The sequence below is a fragment of the Schistocerca gregaria genome, chromosome 5 (assembly GCF_023897955.1).
Source record: "Schistocerca gregaria isolate iqSchGreg1 chromosome 5, iqSchGreg1.2, whole genome shotgun sequence".
Taxonomy (NCBI): domain Eukaryota; kingdom Metazoa; phylum Arthropoda; class Insecta; order Orthoptera; family Acrididae; genus Schistocerca; species Schistocerca gregaria.
In genome coordinates, this window is record NC_064924.1 from 269,676,262 (window position 1) to 269,695,308 (window position 19,047).

The following is a 19,047-nucleotide window of genomic DNA, read 5'->3' on the forward strand; positions in this document are numbered from 1 at the left end:
ATGTCTACTGTGCCCATTCGAGAAAAATTCGGAGATGATGATTGTTTGTATTAGCATTACAATACATCCAGTCATAAAGCAGCATTTATGCGGCAATGCTTTTAGGACAATATAATGCCTGTAATGACCCGGGCCGCAAGGACTCCTGACTTGAACCAATGGAGCATGATTGGATTAAGTTAGAACGTCGATTGCACTATAAACCGCAGCGTCCAACAACAGTATCTTGTGTTGTTTCCGCTCTTGAGGAAGGATTGGCTGCCATTCTGCCACAGATATTCAGGCAGCTTCTTGAAAGTGTCCTCAGCAGATTTAAAACCGTCATGCAACCGTAGAGTGAAGAAGATCCACATTAATGCATACTAATAGGTATCTTTTTATTATATAGTGAATAATGGTCGTGGGCCTCCTGAGTAACTTTATGACGCAATGCAAACCAGTATTAGTGAGTTTAATTACTTACATTACTTGTTTGTACACTACAAAATATTAAATCTGACACGTACCGCTATAGATGCACTATGTGGTCAAAAGTATCAAGACACCTGGCTCAAAAAGACTTACAAGTTCTAGGCGCTATCCATCGGTAATAAGGGAATTCAATATGGCGTTCGCTCACCTTTAACATTGATGACAGCTTCCAGTCTCGCAGGCTTATGCTCTGCCAGGTGCTGGAAGGTTTTTTGGGAATGGCAGCCCAATCTTCACGGAGTGCTGCACTGAGGAGAGGTATCGATGTGACTCAGTGAGGCCTGGCACTAACTCGGCGTACCAAAACATCCCAAAGGTGTTCTATAGGATTCAGGTCAGAACTCTGTGCAAGCCAGTCCATTACAGGGATCTTATTGTCGTGTAACCACTCCGCCACAGGCCGTGCATTATGAACAGGTGCTCGATTGTGTTGAAAGATGCAATCGGCGTCCCTACTTGCTCTTCACAGTGGGAAGCAAGAAGGTGCTTAAAACAGCAATGTAGGCCTGCACTGCGATAGTGTCAGGAAAATAACAAGATCTACAACCCCTTACATCATAAACAAGACCACACCATAACACCACCGCCTCCGAATTTTACTGTTGACACTAGACATGCTGGCAGAAGTCCACCGGGCATTCGCCATACCCACACCCTACCTTGGGATCGCCACATTGTGTACCGCAATTCGTCACTCCATACAACGTATTTCCACTGTTCAATCGTCTAATGCCTACGCTCCTTACACAAAGCGAGGCGTCTTTTGGCATTTTCTGGCGTGATGTGTGGCTTATGAGCAGCCACTCGACTATGAAATCCAAGTTTTCTCACCTCCCACCTAAACTGTCATAGTACTTGCAGTGGATCCTGATGCAGTCTGGAATTCCTGTGTGAAAGTCTGAGTAGATGTCTGCCTATTAAACATTACGACCTTCTTCATCTGTCGGTGGTCTCTGTCAGTCAAGACACGAGGTCGGCCTGTACATTTTTGTGCTGTACGTGTCCCATTATGTTTCAACTTCACTATCAAATCGGAAACAGTGGACTTATGGATGTTGAGGAGTGCGGAATCTCGCGTACAGACGCATGACACAAAAAAAAATAAAAAAATGGTTGAAATGGCTCTGAGCAATATGGGACTTAACTGCTGAGGTCGTCTGTCCCCTGGAACTTAGAAGTACTCAAACTTAACTAACCTAAGGACATCAAATACATACATGCCCGAGGCAGGATTCGAACCTGTGACCGCAGCGGTCGCGCGGTTCCAGACTGTAGCGCCTAGAAACGCTCGGCCACCCCGGCCGACCGTATGATACAAGTGACACCCAGTTGCTTGACCATGTTCGAAGTTCGTGAGTTCCGCGGACCGCCCCTTTCTGCTCTCTCACGATGTCTAATTACTACTGAGATAGTAGCAGTGGTCTAGGGGTAGCGTCTTTGATTCATAATCAAAACGTCTTCGATTCCGGATTCTATCCCCGCCACCGCATAGATTTTGATAAATAATCAGCATTGGCGGCCGAAGACTTCCGGCATAAGAAGTCAGCCTCATTCTGCCAACGGCCTTGTCAAAGAGAGCGGAGGAGCGGATAGAGGTTCAGGGCACTCTCTTGTACTAGGGGTGGGAAACTGCCCTTAAAGTCGGAACAATCAGCAATGATCAACGACATGAGGATGCAGAAGGCAATAGAAACCACAGCATTAAGGACACGTAACGTGTATCCACAGGACATGTGGCCTGTAGTTGAAGAAGTGTCATGATGATCTCTCCATTGGTAAAAGATTCCGGAATAGTCCCCCATTCGGATCTCCGGGAGGGGATTACCAAGGGGGAGGTTACCATGAGAAAAAGACTGAATAATCAACGAAAGGATAACGTTCTACGAGACGGGGCGTGGAATGTCAGAAGCTTAAATGTGGTAGGGAAACCAGAAAATCTGAAAAGGGAAATGCAAAGGCTCAATCTAGACAATGTAGGGGTCAGTGAAGTGGAAGGAAGACAAGGATATCTGGTCAGATGAGTATCGGGTAACATCAACAGGAGCAGAAAATGGTATAACGGGTGTAGGATTCGTTATGAATAGGAAAGTAGGGCAGAGGGTGTGTTACTGTGAACAGTTCAGTGACCGGGTTGTTCTAATCAGAATCGACAGCAGACCAACACCGACGACGATAGTTCAGGTATACATGCCGACGTCGCAAGCTGAAGATGAACAGATAGAGACAGTATATGAGGATATTAAAAGGGTAATGCAGTATGTAAAGGGGGACGAAAATCTAATAGTCATGGGCGACTGGAATGCAGTTGCAAGGGAAGGAGTAGAAGAAATGGTTACAGGAGAATTTGGGCTTGGGGCAAGGAATGAAAGAGGAGAAAGACTAATTGAGTTCTGTAACAAGTTTCAGTTAGTAATAGCGAATACCCTGTTCAAGAATCACAAGAGGAGGAGGTATACTTGGAAAAGGCCGGGAGATACTGGAAGATTTCAATTAGATTACATCATGGTCAGACAGAGATTCCGAAATCAGATACTGGATTGTAAGGCGTACCCAGGAGCAGATATATACTCAAATCACAATATACACTCCTGGAAATTGAAATAAGTACGACAGTCAATTCATTGTCTCAGGAAGGGGACACTTTATTGACACATTCCTGGGGTCAGATACATCACATGATCACACTGACAGAACCACAGGCACATAGAAACAGGCAACAGAGCATGCACAATGTCGGCACTAGTAAAGTGTATATCCACCTTTCGCAGCAATGCAGGCTGCTATTCTCCCATGGAGACGATCGTAGAGATGCTGGATGTAGTCCTGTGGAACGGCTTGCCATGCCATTTCCACCTGGCGCATCAGTTGGACCAGCGTTCAAGCTGGACGTGCAGACCGCATGAGACGACGCTTCATCCAGTCCCAAACATGCTCAATGGGGGACAGATCCGGAGATCTTGCTGGCCAGGGTAGTTGACTTACACCTTCTAGAGCACGTTGGGTGGCACGGGATACATGCGGACGTGCATTGTCCTGTTGGAACAGCAAGTTCCCTTGCCAGTCTAGGAATGGTAGAACGATAGGTTCGATGACGGTTTGGATGTACCGTGCACTATTCAGTGTCCCCTCGACGATCACCAGAGGTGTACGGCCAGTGTAGGAGATCGCTCCCCACACCATGATGCCGGGTGTTGGCCCTGTGTGCCTCGGTCGTATGCAGTCCTGATTGTGGCGCTCACCTGCACGGCGCCAAACACGCATACGACCATCATTGGCACCAAGGCAGAAGCGTCTCTCATCGCTGAAGACGACAGGTCACCATTCGTCCCTCCATTCACGCCTGTCGCGACATCACTGGAGGCGGGCTGCACGATGTTGGGGCTTGAGCGGAAGACGGCCTAACGGTGTGCGGGACCGTAGCCCAGCTTCATGGAGACGGTTGCGAATAGTCCTCGCCGATAGCCCAGGAGCAACAGTGTCCCTAATTTGCTGGGAAGTGGCGGTGGGGTCGCCTACGGCACTGCGTAGGATCCTACGGTCTTAGCGTGCATCCGTGCGTCGCTGCGGTCCGGTCCCAGGTCGACGGGCACGTGCACCTTCCGCCGACCACTGGCGACAACATCGATGTACGGTGGAGACCTAACGTCCCACGTGTTGAGCAATTCGGCGGTACGTCCACCCGGCCTCCCAAATGCCCACTATACGCCCTCGCTCAAAGTCTGTCAACTGCACATATGGTTCACGTCCACGCTGTCGCGGCATGCTACCAGTGTTAAAGACTGCGATGGAGCTCCGTATGCCACGGCAAACTGGCTGACACTGACGGCGGCGGTGCACAAATGCTGCGCAGCTAGCGCCATTCGACGGCCAACACCGCGGTTCCTGGTGTGTCCGCTGTGCCGTGCGTGTGATCATTGTTTGTACAGCCCTCTCGCAATGTCCGGAGCAAGTATGGTGGGTCTGACACACCGGTGTCAATGTGTTCTTTTTTCCATTTCCAGGAGTGTAGTAGTGATGAAGAGTAGGCTGAGGTTCAAGACGTTAGACAGGAAGATGCAATACGCAAAGAAGTGGGATACGGAAGTTCTAAGAAATGACGAGATACATTTAAGGTTCTCTAACGATATAGATACAGCAATAAGGAATAGCGCAGTAGGCAGTACAGTTGAAGAGGAATGGACATCTGCCGGCCGCGGTGGCCGTGCGGTTCTGGCGCTGCAGTCCGGAACCGCGGGGCTGCTACGGTCACAGGTTCGAATCCTGCCTCGGGCATGGGTGTGTGTGATGTCCTTAAGTTAGTTAGGTTTAATTAGTTCTAAGTTCTAGGGGACTTATGACCTCAGATGTTGAGTCCCATAGTACTCAGAGCCATTTGAACCATTTTTGAATGGACATATCTAAAAAGGGCCATCACAGAATTTGGGAAGGAAAACATAGGTACAAAGATGGTAGCTTTGAAGAAACCATGGGTAACAGAAGAATTACTTCAGTTGATTGATGAAAGGAGGAAGTACAAACATGTTCCGGAAAATCAGGAATACAGAAATACAAGTCGCTGAGAAATGAAATAAATAGGAAGTGCAGGGAAGCTAAGACGAAATGGATGCAGAAAAAATGTGAATACATCGAGAAAGATATAATTGTCGGATGGACAGACTCAGCATACAGGAAAGTCAAAACAACCTTTGGTGACATTAAAAGCAACTGTGGTAACATTAAGAGTGCAACGGGAATTCCACTGTTGAATGCAGAGGAGAGAGCAGATAGGTGGAAAGAATACATTGAAAGCCTCTGTGAGGGTGAAGATTTGTCTGATGTGATGGAAGAAGAAACAGGAGTCGATTTAGAAGAGATAGGGGATCCAGTATTAGAATCGGAATTTAAAAGAGTTTTGGAGGACTTACGGTTAAATAAGGCAGAAGGGATGGATAACATTCCATCAGAATTTCTAAAATCATTAGAGAAGTTGCAACAAAACGACTATTCACGTTGGTGTGTAGAATATATGAGTCTGGCGACATACCATCTGACTTTCGGAAAAGCATCATCCACACAGTTCCGAAGACGGCAAGAGCTGACAAGTGCGAGAATTATCGCACAATCAGCTTGACAGCTCATGCATCGAAGCTGCTTACGAGAATAATATACAGGAGAATGGAAAAGAAAATTGAGAATGCTCTAGGTGACGATCAGTTTGGCTATAGGAAAAGTAAAGGCACGAGAGAGGCAATTCTGACGTTACTGAAAAAAGTAGGGGTAAGCTATAGGTAGAGGCAGGTCATATACAATATGTATAACAACCAAGAGGGGATAATAAGAGTGGATGATCAAGAACGAAGTGCTTGTATTAAGAAGGTTGTAGACAAGGCTGTATCCTTTCGCCCCTACTCTTCAATCTTTACATCGAGGAAGCAATGATGGAAATAAAAGAAAGGTTCAGGAGTGGAATTAAAATACAAGGTGAAAGGATATCAATGATACGATTCGCTGATGACATTGCTATCCTGAGTGAAAGTGAAGAAGAATTAAATGATCTGCTGAACGGAATGAGCAGTCTAATGAGTACGCAGTATGGTTTGAGAGTAAATCGGAGAAAGACGAAGGTAATGAGAAGTAGTAGAAATGAGAACAGCGAGAAACTTACCATCACGATTGATGGTCACGAAGTCAATGAAGTTAAGGAATTCTGCTACCTAGGCAGTAAAATAACCAATGACGGACGGAGCAAGGAAGACATCAAAAGCTGACTCGCTATGGCAAAAAAGGCATTTCTGGCCAAGAGAAGTCTACAAACATCAAATACCGGCCTTAATTTGAGGAAGAAATTTCTGAGGATGTACGTCTGGAGTACAGCATTGTATGGTAGTGAAACATGGACGGTGGGAAAACCGGAACAGAAGAGAATCGAAGCATTTGAGAAGTGGTGCTATAGACGAATGTTGAAAAGTAGGTGGACTAATAAGGTAAGGAATGAGGAGGTTCTACGCAGAATCGGAGATGAAAGGAATATGTGGAAAACACTGATAAGTAGAAGGCACAAGATGATAGGACATCTGCTAAGACATGAGGGAATGACTTCCACGGTACTAGAGGGAACTGTAGAGGGCAAAAACTGTAGAGGAAGACAAATATTGGAATACGTCAAGCAAATAATTGAGGACGTAGGTTGCAAGTGCTACTCTGAGATGATGAGGTTAGCACAGGAAAGGAATTCTTGGCGGCCCTCATCAAACCAGTCAGTAGACTGATGACAAAAAAAAAATGAGTTCGCTGATATTCGGTACCTATCAGTAGGTGGCAGCACTATGCACATAAAATAAGCCCGATTACTTTTGATCACATAGCGTATACTAGCCCACTATAACGGAACCCCAATACAGTGCCTCCTGGCTGTCGAGTTCGTAGTTTACTTGTATCAACATCTTTTGCTTCTGTCATATTTCTCTAATAATTAATCAAATCTATGACGTCTGTAGTCTGTACTTTCGTTTGATGTTATGAACTTTTCACTTTGCATTAGTCTGTGTAAAATTATGGCATGACCAATGCAGAGATTGTTTCTTACTCTTTTCTATGAAATTGCTGAACGTTTCCGCATAGGAGTCATTGTGTTTCGTGCTAGTGTGCATAAAACAGTCGTATGATGATCTCAAAGTCTATTTATATTTCACTCAAAACGAAGCCTAAATATTCACCTTTTAGCATCTGTATTGTTTTTCTCGTTAAATAAACCATAATCTTGAGGCGTAGTGGCCACGTTCACTGTAATTTGTTTACATGAAGTAATGGTTCCCCTTTACATCGAAGTGTATTGAGTGATGATGAATCGTTCCATTATAAACATTCCCCAATATGTCTCTTTTCACTTTTAACAAAATTGATGATACTACTGGTTTTAGGAGGGCCTGTGATCTCATTAGTTGCAGTTGCTTCGGGTGGTTTCAGTGAAGTCATGAATTTTTAAATGAGCGGAAGTTTCTAAAGTTTTAGCTCATAGTAGATATGGAATCATCATAAATATGGAGCACATACAGGCCACATAGTATGCTTGCACAGAATGCATAGCACAAGGGGAATGATAATGCGTTACAGAAAAATCAGGAACAAATTACTGATAATCTGGAGTACAAAAACGGGTAATCGTATTGTATTTCGTAACTCTTTTTCTCTCTTATGTACCTTGTACCTTAAAAGATTTTGACGATCTTCATTTAAAGAATCTTTGAAATTTTTAAGATAATAGCTATAAAATACATGGAACGAAATTTTATCTACAAAGTCAACGGTAAGTGCATTTATAAGAGTCGTACGACATGGAACAGAGTTGATATTTCTGAAAATACTGAGACAGCATATGTCTGTCATTAGTGACAGTCTACATTTAGCAAGCAATCAACCGATCCAAAAACTGGTTTGGAATAGGCTTTAGTTAGAAAGAAAATCTTAGTGATTTGCCGATCAAGTTCCAGTATTGTTAGAGACATCAAGGGATTTGAAACATCAGTTGAATTGAATGCATGGTGTCTAGGAAAGAGGTTTTTGTATGAATATAGCAAATGTAAACAAAGGTTAATGATGTGTAGTTGCGCAACAAGAAACTGAGGACGGCCGGAATAGGAATGACATAAAGAACAAGCTGGTAATAAGAACTTTGTGTAGAAATTTAAGAAAGAGAAACGTATCTGAAGAACGATAAAGTAGTCGATATGGTTATAGAGGGACGTGTGAGTGATAAAGCTACAGCAATTATGCAGAGATGAAGAGGCTTACACACAACAGACAAGCGCGAGAATATTCATGAAACCGGTCTTTCGATTGAAGACCACAATAACAACATTAATGTGGACTTAATTAACTAGAAGCTGGTGCATTTCGACCGCAAATTTCAAGTGTGACGATACTGTCCTTTTCTAATTCCACATAGCGACGACCTTCGACACAATTTTCGTCATCAAACGTATCGTATTAATTCGGAATTGGCTTTCCATGTGATTAATCAATTCTGCTTGAGGGCACAAAACACATTTTTGTATGAAAATCAGTTGCGCAGAAAGGCATTGTTTGGTCTTCTATTCTGGCCATGTTTCTATCTCCACTGCCGACGTTACGTACGTAATGACAGATTAACAAACACGTTGTGTGAAACTTAATCCCATTTGCTGTTGACACGTATCAAATTCGAAACGATGGCTTCTGATTATCGGGTAATTTGTGGTATGCAACAGAATACGTCCGAATTTAAAATTTGTAATGTGATCGACTAAGTAATTTTATTTTGCTTTGGACCAGTACCACATTTATTGGGTTGAACTACATGGTACGCGAATTGTTAGTTTCTTTTTTAAAAAGCAGACATCAGAGGCAATTGTAGGGCTTTATAAAGGACTGAACATTGTGAGATCTTGGACAAATAATACTAGCAATCGCTGTTTTATCAGAAGGTGTAAGACCAAGAATTTAACAAAGCAAAGAAGAGAAGATTCATTCACACCATATTAAGGATACTCTGTAAATATGTTTAAGAACTGAAGACTGACACAGCCCAAAGGAAAATCCAGTCACAGGATAGGTCCTGTACGCAGCCTGTATAGGGCAGAGCGCGTATCTACTCCAGTTCTAGCGGTAAAATAAGGAAAATTGCACTCTGCTAATAATCAGGGATGTATGATACGATAGCAAAATACTATAACTTACTCGACTAAGTACTAAATGCTTAATATAGATGTTTGTGGTGTTGTGACGTAATCACTTGGGTTTCTCTCATCTACTCTTGGTTCGGAACAGTGAAGATTGTTCTTCGTCTCATTTCCAGAAGGGCTAAATAAGCCTGAACTAAAAGTTTCAACGAAATTATTTTATTGCATAATTATACCTGGAGACGTACAATGCATGTCTCTTTCTCTCTCTGTCTCTCTCTGTCCCCCACCGCATTACGCGGTGTCTGTGCAATAGTTTACAGTTTTTGACATTAAATCTAACAGAAGCACACTATATCCTCCTGATGCTCTACATTTAATATAGGCCGTACATAACCATCATTGCCATTTAAACTTTGAAAACTTCCAGGTAATGTAATTTGTTTGATATATCTTGAGAGATACCGTGATTTAGGAAGATAGGTAACATGTAATACTTCAAGCGTTAATGTTAATCAGGTTGGTTTTGCGCTGTAACATATAATCTATATACTAAGGACTCAGAAGTTTATTGTGTTGACCGCTCGTTCTGGGCTTTACACGTGATCCTGCTGTAAATCGTTTGGGCGTATTGTATCGGGTGTCCCTACTTAGAGTCTTCTAAGCGTTTTTTCTGATATTTCAAGAGATACTTGCAAATTCGTTTTACCTCGACTCAGCACAAATAAATGTGGCTCATTACGTCTTTTATGCAACTGTCAGTATAGACGGACAGCGTCAGTTTGTTACAAACAAAATGATTTTCAAAGCCGAATTTCAAATACAGTTCACGAAAGTAATCCCAAATTATTCTAGTGCGATATTTGTTTTATCGATATCCACTGACAAGGACAGTTAAACTCTAGGAATAACCAGTACTCAAGCAACGACTGTGTAGCACTGAGGCCGAGTCAGCATGAGTGATCAATTCTGGTTGTTCGTATTTTACTGTCTCTGTTAATAAATGTCACAAAACGAATATCGTACCAGATCAATTAGTAATAAATCTATCGAATGGGCACATAAAATTTGGTTTAAGAATCACAGTGTTTGTTATGAGAAGCAAACCACCGCTTTATGTCGACACTGAGGGTCGCATAGAGGATGTTGTGACCAGGTTTTGTTTGGAGCTAATCAACAGCAGAAAAAATAAGCCTGGTGATCGTTGGTAGGGAGGGGGTTGGAGGGGGGTGGGGGGTGGGGGGGGACTACCTATGACACACTGATCAGACACGATCACCTACCTAATAAACTGGATGTCCACCTTTGACACTGATAACAGTTGCGACGCGTCATGGTATGGAATCAATGAGGCCTTACGAGATCGCTGGAGGGAGTTCAACCACTTCTTCACACGTGCACACAAATGTCACCTAATTTCTAAAACTTTTGGGGAGGGGATGTATCAGATCTGGCGAGTTCCGGGGTCAATGCATCAGCTGGACCTTCCCACTGTGTTCCTCGAACCACTCCATCACACTCCTGGCCTTGTAACATTCCGCATTATCTTGCTGAAAAATCTCACTCCCATCGGGAAACATGATCGTCATGAAAGGGAATGTGTGCCCTAAAACCACTGTGCGATACTCATTGGCCGTCATGGTGCCTTGTATGAGTAGCGCTGGACAAATGGATTCTCACGTGAAGCTTCCCAAAGTATAATAGAGTCGCCGCCAGCTTATCTCTGTCCCACAGTAAATGTGTCAGGGATGGAAAGGTATCGGGATCATCAGACCGTGCAACGCTCTGTCACTGTGAAAACGCCCAGTGCCGGTGGTCACGTGCCCATTTCAGTCGTAGTTGGCGATGTCGTGGTTTTAACATTGACACATGCATGGTTCGTCCTCTGTGGAGGGCCACATTTAGCAGTGTTTGGTGCACTGTGTATTCAGACACTGTGCCCCGCATTGACGTCTGATGTTAGTTCCACGACGGTTCGCTGCCTGTCCTGTTTCACCAGCCTGTTCAGCCTACGACGTCCGAGATTTGTAAGGAGGGGAGGCCGCCCCACCCCACGACGACCACACGTGGTTGCACCTCGGTTTGGCCACATGTTGAAGACACTGACCAAAGCTCTCTTCGAACACCCGCGGAGTCGTGCAGTTTCCGAAATGCTAGTGCCTCGCCTCGGGCCGCCACAATCTGCCCTCGGTCAAACTCGGATAGATCGCTCGCCTTCCCCATTCTACACACGGACAGCACGCTCACTCGTACTGCATACGCCGTGCTTGTGTATGATCAGCAGTACCTGGCGAGGAGAAGATGCTGTCGCCTGGAAGGGTTTATATCGATAGTAGGTCGGCAGTCACAATGTTTTGGCTGGTCACTGTGTACTCATATTTCTGATATATTAAATTCACATCGAATAGGTACTTCGAAAGGAACCTTATCGTGTACACTAAAATGGTCTCCCACACCTATTATTAAATATGCGAGTTTACTTGAAAACCTCCGACACTCGCCCTGCTGAACTAGCAGACCATTCTCTCATGAATAGTAATGTGATTCCCGTTTGTATTTACTGACGCTTGGAACTACTATCGGTATTAAAATACTTCTGAGTAAGTATTGGGACAGTTAGTAGTGACAATATAGTCAACCTAGTAGGAAAGATAAGAAAACAAGCACTTTACTATTTCAGATTCGTTTATCTAGTCCAACCAGCTTCATTCTATACGATCATCTGCAGGAGACAAAAATTCCGAAATGTACTGGTGACAAGGTTTAAAATGCTTAAGTCATGACAACGGCTCATTCCTGCTATAGTGTCAGTTGAAGAAGTTTGTATAAATTTAAACTGGTTGTGCTTGAAACTGTGAACGTAAAATAAAACCTGCTGTGATTTACTTAAAAATCGTATTAATCAGCTGCCTCAACACAGCATGCTCAAGATTAGTAGGATTGTTACGTGGTGTGCAATAATGTTATTGACAGGGGAGAAAGAGAGTTTCAATCGATTCGCCACTGCACAATCCCACTGACATGTCTACTCCCTAATTTCTTATTTTGTGTTAGTCATGCTCTTTTTTCTTTGTTAACTAGCGCCTCCATTTTCCTGTAGATGCTGGAATTTTGGCACGTCAACCCAAGCGCCATCCAAAGTTTGGGATTTGCTTAACGAAGAATAGTGTACCCTTATTTCTCATTTATATGCTCGAGATATTCGCTGTTACTTTACAAATCCATCATTAACATAGGTATTACTTATGCAAAAACTAATATGCATTCCTCCCTCGACACATGCATAATGGATTACATCTGGACAAAGTCAGTGGTTTAGCGCTCCTCTTAAGTTTCTTACTCATATTCCGAAAAAAAAGAACGCAGACTGGAAATTACATATATGCTGATTTCGCGATGTACGAGAGAAGCAGGAGTGCAAAACAGACGCTGGCGGCATTTTACTTAATAAATCCAGACGAATGAGTGCATGGTCCAGCGTCGACATCATTGAATAAAAGCGGTTGTACGTTCACGAGTTTCCATAAAGCAGAGTTGATTTTATTGCCAAGGCGACGAAAAATTCGTTGTCTAACTACATGAGCATTGAGAAACGGGTATGCTCTTAGTACACGGTTTTCCTTTGACCTCTTCACTTCGGTTCATCTATCGAAAGTTGCCACTAGCTTACCACAAAAAGTGATCAACCAATACATGTCATACGTTTGAACGGCTAAGACGGCGAATATGTATCACAAAGAATTCCACGACGTATCCGAAAGCAGACCAACGCTTCTATCAATTTATAGTTTACTGACAGGGAATTTTAACCGTCTCCTGAAGAGACATAACAAGCCAGGTCTAGTGCTGAAACTGAGATGTGAGATGTATAGTAGGTCTGTAAACTCTCTATGTTTACAAAATTACACCTAAATTCCGACAGTATTATGTCGGACAGACCGTAAGCACGATGTAAACACTCAAATGGTGAGACTAAGTATTTTTATTTTGTTTTGGTGTCATTATTTTTCTGACTGGTTTGATGTGGCCCCCCATCTGTTCCTCTCCTATGCCTATCTCTACATATCAGAGCAGCATTTGGTCTCAACTTCCTGAACTGCTTGTCAGGTGTCTACTTTCTCCCGCAGTTTTTACCCTCTAAATTTCACTTACGTGCCGTGGAAATTATTCCTTGATGTCGTAACGCTTGGACTATCATCCTATTTCTTCTTTTTTTGTAATGTTTTCCAAAATTACCTCTATTTTCCGATTCTGCCGAGAAACTCATTTCTTATCTTACTTGCCCACCTGAATTTCAGCATGCTGCTATGACAAGAAATTTCTAACACTAGGATTTTTTGCTCTGTTTTCTCACAGTCTTCAGCAAATGCTGTCATCAATATCATTTCATCATTAATTTTAATCCCACTTCTGTCCCTTTCTTTGATATCCGTCATCGCTTCTTAGATGTATAGATAGAATGGTGGGGACTAAATACTACGCTTCTGTCTTAACCCTTTCTTATCCGTTTACTTTTTTCTCAGTCGTTCTCTTGGTTCCTGTACCTATTGGAAATAAACAGCTTTTCTCATCGATTACTCGTATTAGCCTGAGAATTTTCAGTATCTTGCACCATTTTGCATTGTACGATAGATAGACAAGTCCTCAAGAAGTGTATAGACTTTTCTTAAGTCTTGCTTCCATTATCAAATTCAGGATCGTAACTGCCTCATTGGTACCTATATTTTATTCAAACTGATCTAACATTAACATTTTTCGTTCTTTTGCTCATTAGTCTAGTCAAGAAGTTTCTTGTATCCTGCCCTTGCTGTATACGGGATGTGCGAATGATATTTTTCCTATGGTCTGATGGTTAGTCTCCAGAGGCATAGAGTCTACAGACCAACTTCATAAGTCACGTGATTCCCATTTTTCAAAATAATTTTAGAATTTCCGAAGGAAGTTATCTATGCCTTCCGTGACTAGGCTATACAGAAGTAATGGTGGCAGCTGAACATGCTTTGAAAACCGGACAGAAAATCGTAAGACTGCTCTATTACTATAAGGGCTAAACGTTACTGGAAAAAAGCCCTCCGAGAAGCTATAGTGATCATAATATCTAATAACACCTCAGCAAAGACGGTGGCTTGCAACAGAGTAGAGATAACATTGCCGTATACTGCAAGGCAATGAGGTGCAGCTACGTCACAACTACTCACATATACAAGGTCAGCAACGAAACAAAGCGGTCAGTTACCACCTGACAATGACCGAAGAGTATACGAATGAAAGCTCATGTACGTATTAATGCCGAGACTGGAAGCTCGAGATTATTTTATTCAAAACTAAACACGTGCTGTAAGATAATCAAATTCGTTTTTCGTTTCGATTCAAACAACTGTTGGCACTGGGCTAAACGTCACAATTATCTCACACGGAAAATATGTTATTACACACGACCTAAGTTACGGAAACTGCGCCAGACTACTAGTTTTTGATTTGATGTAAAACAAGGCAAAGAGTAAACAACCGCCACTGAAACTAAACGGTGAACAACTAATATTGCACTGTGTACCATCGTTTGTTGTGGTGTGAACTCACTGTTACATCCAAATCACGTGCCCTGCCTCTTGCACACTCTGCTGTCTGGTAGCCCCTGTATTCTTGATTGTAAGCTGAGAGAGAGCTAGTTAATGCCGTCTCGATAGCTCAGTGGAAATTTTTGTCGAAAGACGAGGTCCCTGCTGGGAGTCTCGTCCAGTCATTACAAAGTTTCCCATAAAGTTCAAATTAAGCATATTTCTAAATGTATTAGGACCTATAGAACACAAAAAATATATAAATTGCTCTATAGCTGAGCCGGCATTAGTTGAATCCTTACAGACTTCGCACAGCAACTTCGCGAACCTGCCTCAGCCAATAAAGTAAAGCAGTTTTGTAAACGTCTCTATGGCAATGCCAAACCGTTGTCGCATCTGTTTAGATGACTACCATTTTTGCTTGCAGAGGTTAGCACTTCGCAGTCGAAAGCTGACAAAAGCGCGGCTCCTTGTTAGCGACCTTCTTATGCCATCTTGGATATAGTAGGAGCGTTGAGCGGATGTACACTCCAACCATTCTTTGACGCGACCGTCCGCCAAGAGGTGTAACTGCCTATTGAGAAAGGCTAAAACACTGCAAATGCTACAGCCAGAAAACAACAGTTGTGTGACCATTGACTGTTAAATTTACAGTCAAATTATGGTACGGGACAGATAACGAAGAGTGCCACTACACTATAGAGCACATACTAATTTTATACTGTGTGGATTCATACTCATTCTGGTCTTTAATAACGGCTTAGGGATGCCCTTTTGTGATATGTTTGATTTATGGCATTTTATGCTGCATAAGCACCCTTCCCGGCTTTAAACATCAGGATGTTAATCTACGGTATCCTTGTGGCTGTTCTCCTGAGAATAGTCCGAGAAGTTGACATTAGTTTCCTACAACTAAAGCTCTTACGGGTTTTTATTTCCGTATTAGACCTGCAGAGCTCCAGTTGTCGTGCAGAGAGCAGCTGCAGCAGCAGAGATTTCACACAGTTTGTGTTCATTGTTTAGTTCTGTAGGTTTCTCACATGCTTCTGAAAAATGACTGCACCTTTTTTTTAAAAAGCTTTCGCAAATTTTGTGAACTTCAGCGCAGCGTTAAGTGGGGATGTAGTGCAAATGTTCTCGTATGTTCTATTTTGTAGTTTATATTATGTGCATGTTGTATTTTAAACTTTAGATATACGCCTCCTACAGTGCCACACTTTGTACTTTGTTGGCTTGTAGTTTCGTAGTCCATACTGTGTTAGTTCATGTGTTTTTGCATACTTTTATATGGTATTACACAGTGGGAGATAAATAACGGCTAATCTTTGCAGATGCTGTAAGCTGGCCCTTCTCAGTAAACTGCTGGTAGCCGCGTAGGCCTTGGTTGACAGAGTAAAAGCTGCTGCCCTGAGCTTCAGTAACGAAGCTTCAGTGACGCGAAGCATGTAAGGCCTTTGGTGCTGCAAATGAGTGGCAGACAAGGGTGATTTCACATAAGTGGGTAGAATGAAAACGAGGTAATTGGCCCCACAGTGGTCCCACTGACGTAGGAGTATGTACAATGTGCATTAACAACCAGTTCTTGCCAGGACGTGCTGCTTCGTCTGTTGGGCTAGTGTCAGATTTCAGTGCTCAGTCCGCAAAAGCACACAGGTTGGGTAACAAAGATTGCCGTCCGTAAGATTATATTCCGCCTTCGCTGATTTCTAAGGATTACAGTACTCGATGTACCGTACATTTCAGTGTTCACACGACTATGGTCGGATTGCGTGCCTTACGTTGTTTTAGCCACATACACATTACACATTGTAGACACCGGGTATTCAGAAATCTAGTTTCACTGGCCACAGCAGATAATTAGTTTTACGCGGAGTTTGGAAATCAGGTCTCATGCTACATTTACGTAATATGAGCCCAGTTTTTCTCCATCTAACGATCCTTCTTTGTTTTACTCCTTACTGATATTCAATTTAACCTCGAAGGTACAACTACATTTATGGCAGAGGTTATTGTGGAGTTTCCAGTCTCGACAACACATTAATAATAGAAACAGCGCTTGCCTAGTCGTTGTTGGGCGTCACGTACCGTGCGGTTTCCGAGCTGCCGCACGCGGCAGGTGAGGTAAGCCGACTTGCCGGCCAGCGCGGTGACATTGCGCGGCGTCTGGGGGTCGAAGTAGGGACCCCCGCGTCCGGGCAGCGCGTGAGCAGGCGGCGACCCCGTGGCGGACGCGGGCAGAGAGTTCGGCGCGCCGCTCGGGTACGACGAGCCTGGACAACACAACAAACAACATGTTCTGTACTTACTTGTTCCGTAAATTTCTTATATGCTACGATGGTGTCTAGTTACGTAGTTTACACCGTACAGGCCAGTTTGCACAGCAATTACAGTGATATGTGTATATATTTCACCGTTTAACACGCGCCGTGTAAAAAATTAGTGGTTTCTTCCTTTACATTTAATTTGCCTTTCATAGACATGAACCATCGATCTAAGTAGACAAAAAGTTGCTTAACGTACGGTACACATATTTTTTTTTCACCGGAAACCTCTTTCACGATGCTCTTTGTAACTCAGGAAACTGATAGGAGAGGCACCACTGTAATATATTCGGACTCCCTCTCAAATTGTGAATGGGACGATACGTCATACACTGAGGTGACAAAACTCACGAGATAGCGATATCCACATGTATGCAGATGGTACACAAGGGGACTGTAATGTCGCAAGTCATTTGTATTCAAGTGATTCATCTGAAAAGCTTTCCGACGTGACATGACTACACGACGGGAATTGCACGTTAATGTGGAATGGTGGTTGGAGCTAGACGTATTCGACATGCTATTTCGGAAACCCTCAGGGAATTATTCCGGAAATCCCTAAGGAACTCAATATTCCGACGAAATCCAATGTCAAGAGTGTCCGAGAATACCAATTTCAGGCATGAAATGATAATTAAACCAAGACCCTAAGCTGTCGACAGGTGTTGTACACCAATGGGGACAGTTGAAAATGTTTGCCCCAACCACGACTCGAACCCGGAATCTGCTCACATAGCAGACGCTCTATCCACCTGAGCCACCGAGGGCATAGAGGATAGCGTGACTGCAGTGGTGTATCCCTTGTACGCTCTCCGTGAGACCAACATTCCCAACTTAATGTACACACACTACATTCGTAGTGCCCCTTCCTACTTCACTCATTACTCACGGCAGACAATCTTACCGAGTTCTTTAAGAGTTCGGGCAAGTCGTGTGCATCCAGCATAGGAGAAGAAGGTCAATGTCGGGTAGCCTAAACTATATGAAGGGCAGGCCGCGGTGGCAATGCGGTTCTAGGTGTTTCATTCCGGAACCGCGCGACTGCTACGGTCTCAGGTTCGAATCCTGCCTCGGGCATGGATGTATGTGACGTCCTTAGTTAGGTTTAAGTAGTTCTAAGTTCTAGGGGACTGATGACCTGAGATGTTAATTCCCATAGTGCTCAACCTCTCTTTTATCTCTGTCGTCGCTCTCTGATGGCAAAGACTGAACGACAGTGGATGTGTCGATCAGTGTATTACACACTTTGAAATGCGATCAATTCTTTCTTGGTCCTCCATTCTTAACGTTCCCTCTTTGCTCTTGTACATATTGTTCCTTACTCGTCTCCCGCCATATCTTATTCCTATGTTTCACAGAATTTCGAACATCTTGCACCATTTTACACCAGCGAGGGCTTTTTCCAGGTCGACAAATCCTACGAAACGAACTTCATTTTTCTTATCGTGCTTCCATTACCAAGCGCAAAGTAAGGATGCTGCCCCGCTGCTTTTACCTTTCCTAAATGCAAACTGGTCGTCACCTCACAGCTCCTCAATTTTCTCTTTCGTCCTTCTTTATGTTACCCTGAGAGCAGCTTGGAAGCATGAGCTGTTTAGCTGGGTGTGCGATGATCCTCGCACTTGTCGGCTCTTGCTGTCTCCGAAACTGTATGCATGACTTTTTCCAGAAAGTGTTATGGTCTGTCACCAGTCTCATATAGGTTCTACACCTCAACGTGAAAAGTTTTGTTACCACTTCCCCCAGTGACTCTAGAAATTTCTGTGAAATGTTACCTATACCTCATGTCTTATTTAATTTCAAATATTCTGGAGCTCCTTTAAATTCTGACTCCAATACTTGATGCACTATCTCTTCCATATCTACTCCAATTTGTTCTTCTATCACGACTTCAGGTAATTCCTCCCCCACAGAGAGGCCTTCAGTGGTTTTTTGTCCTCATATCGTTTCTGCTTTTAACAATGTAATTCTGCTTTCACTGTTTATGTTGACGCCCTTTCTTTTAACTTTAACCTTTTCTTTTAACCTTTGCCTTTTCTATATGCTAGTCAGTCCTTCCGA

General features: G+C 43.3%; 1 protein-coding gene across 1 annotated transcript in view; it reads right to left on the minus strand.

Annotated features, from left to right (window-relative positions):
• LOC126272263 (zwei Ig domain protein zig-8-like) overlaps positions 1-19,047 on the minus strand; it is a 968,421-nt gene that overhangs the window by 452,198 nt on the left and 497,176 nt on the right. Inside the window, exon 2 of the mRNA XM_049974998.1 lies at positions 16,751-16,935. Within this exon, the coding sequence (XP_049830955.1) occupies positions 16,751-16,935 (185 nt within the window). The remainder of the gene's footprint in view (positions 1-16,750; positions 16,936-19,047) is intronic.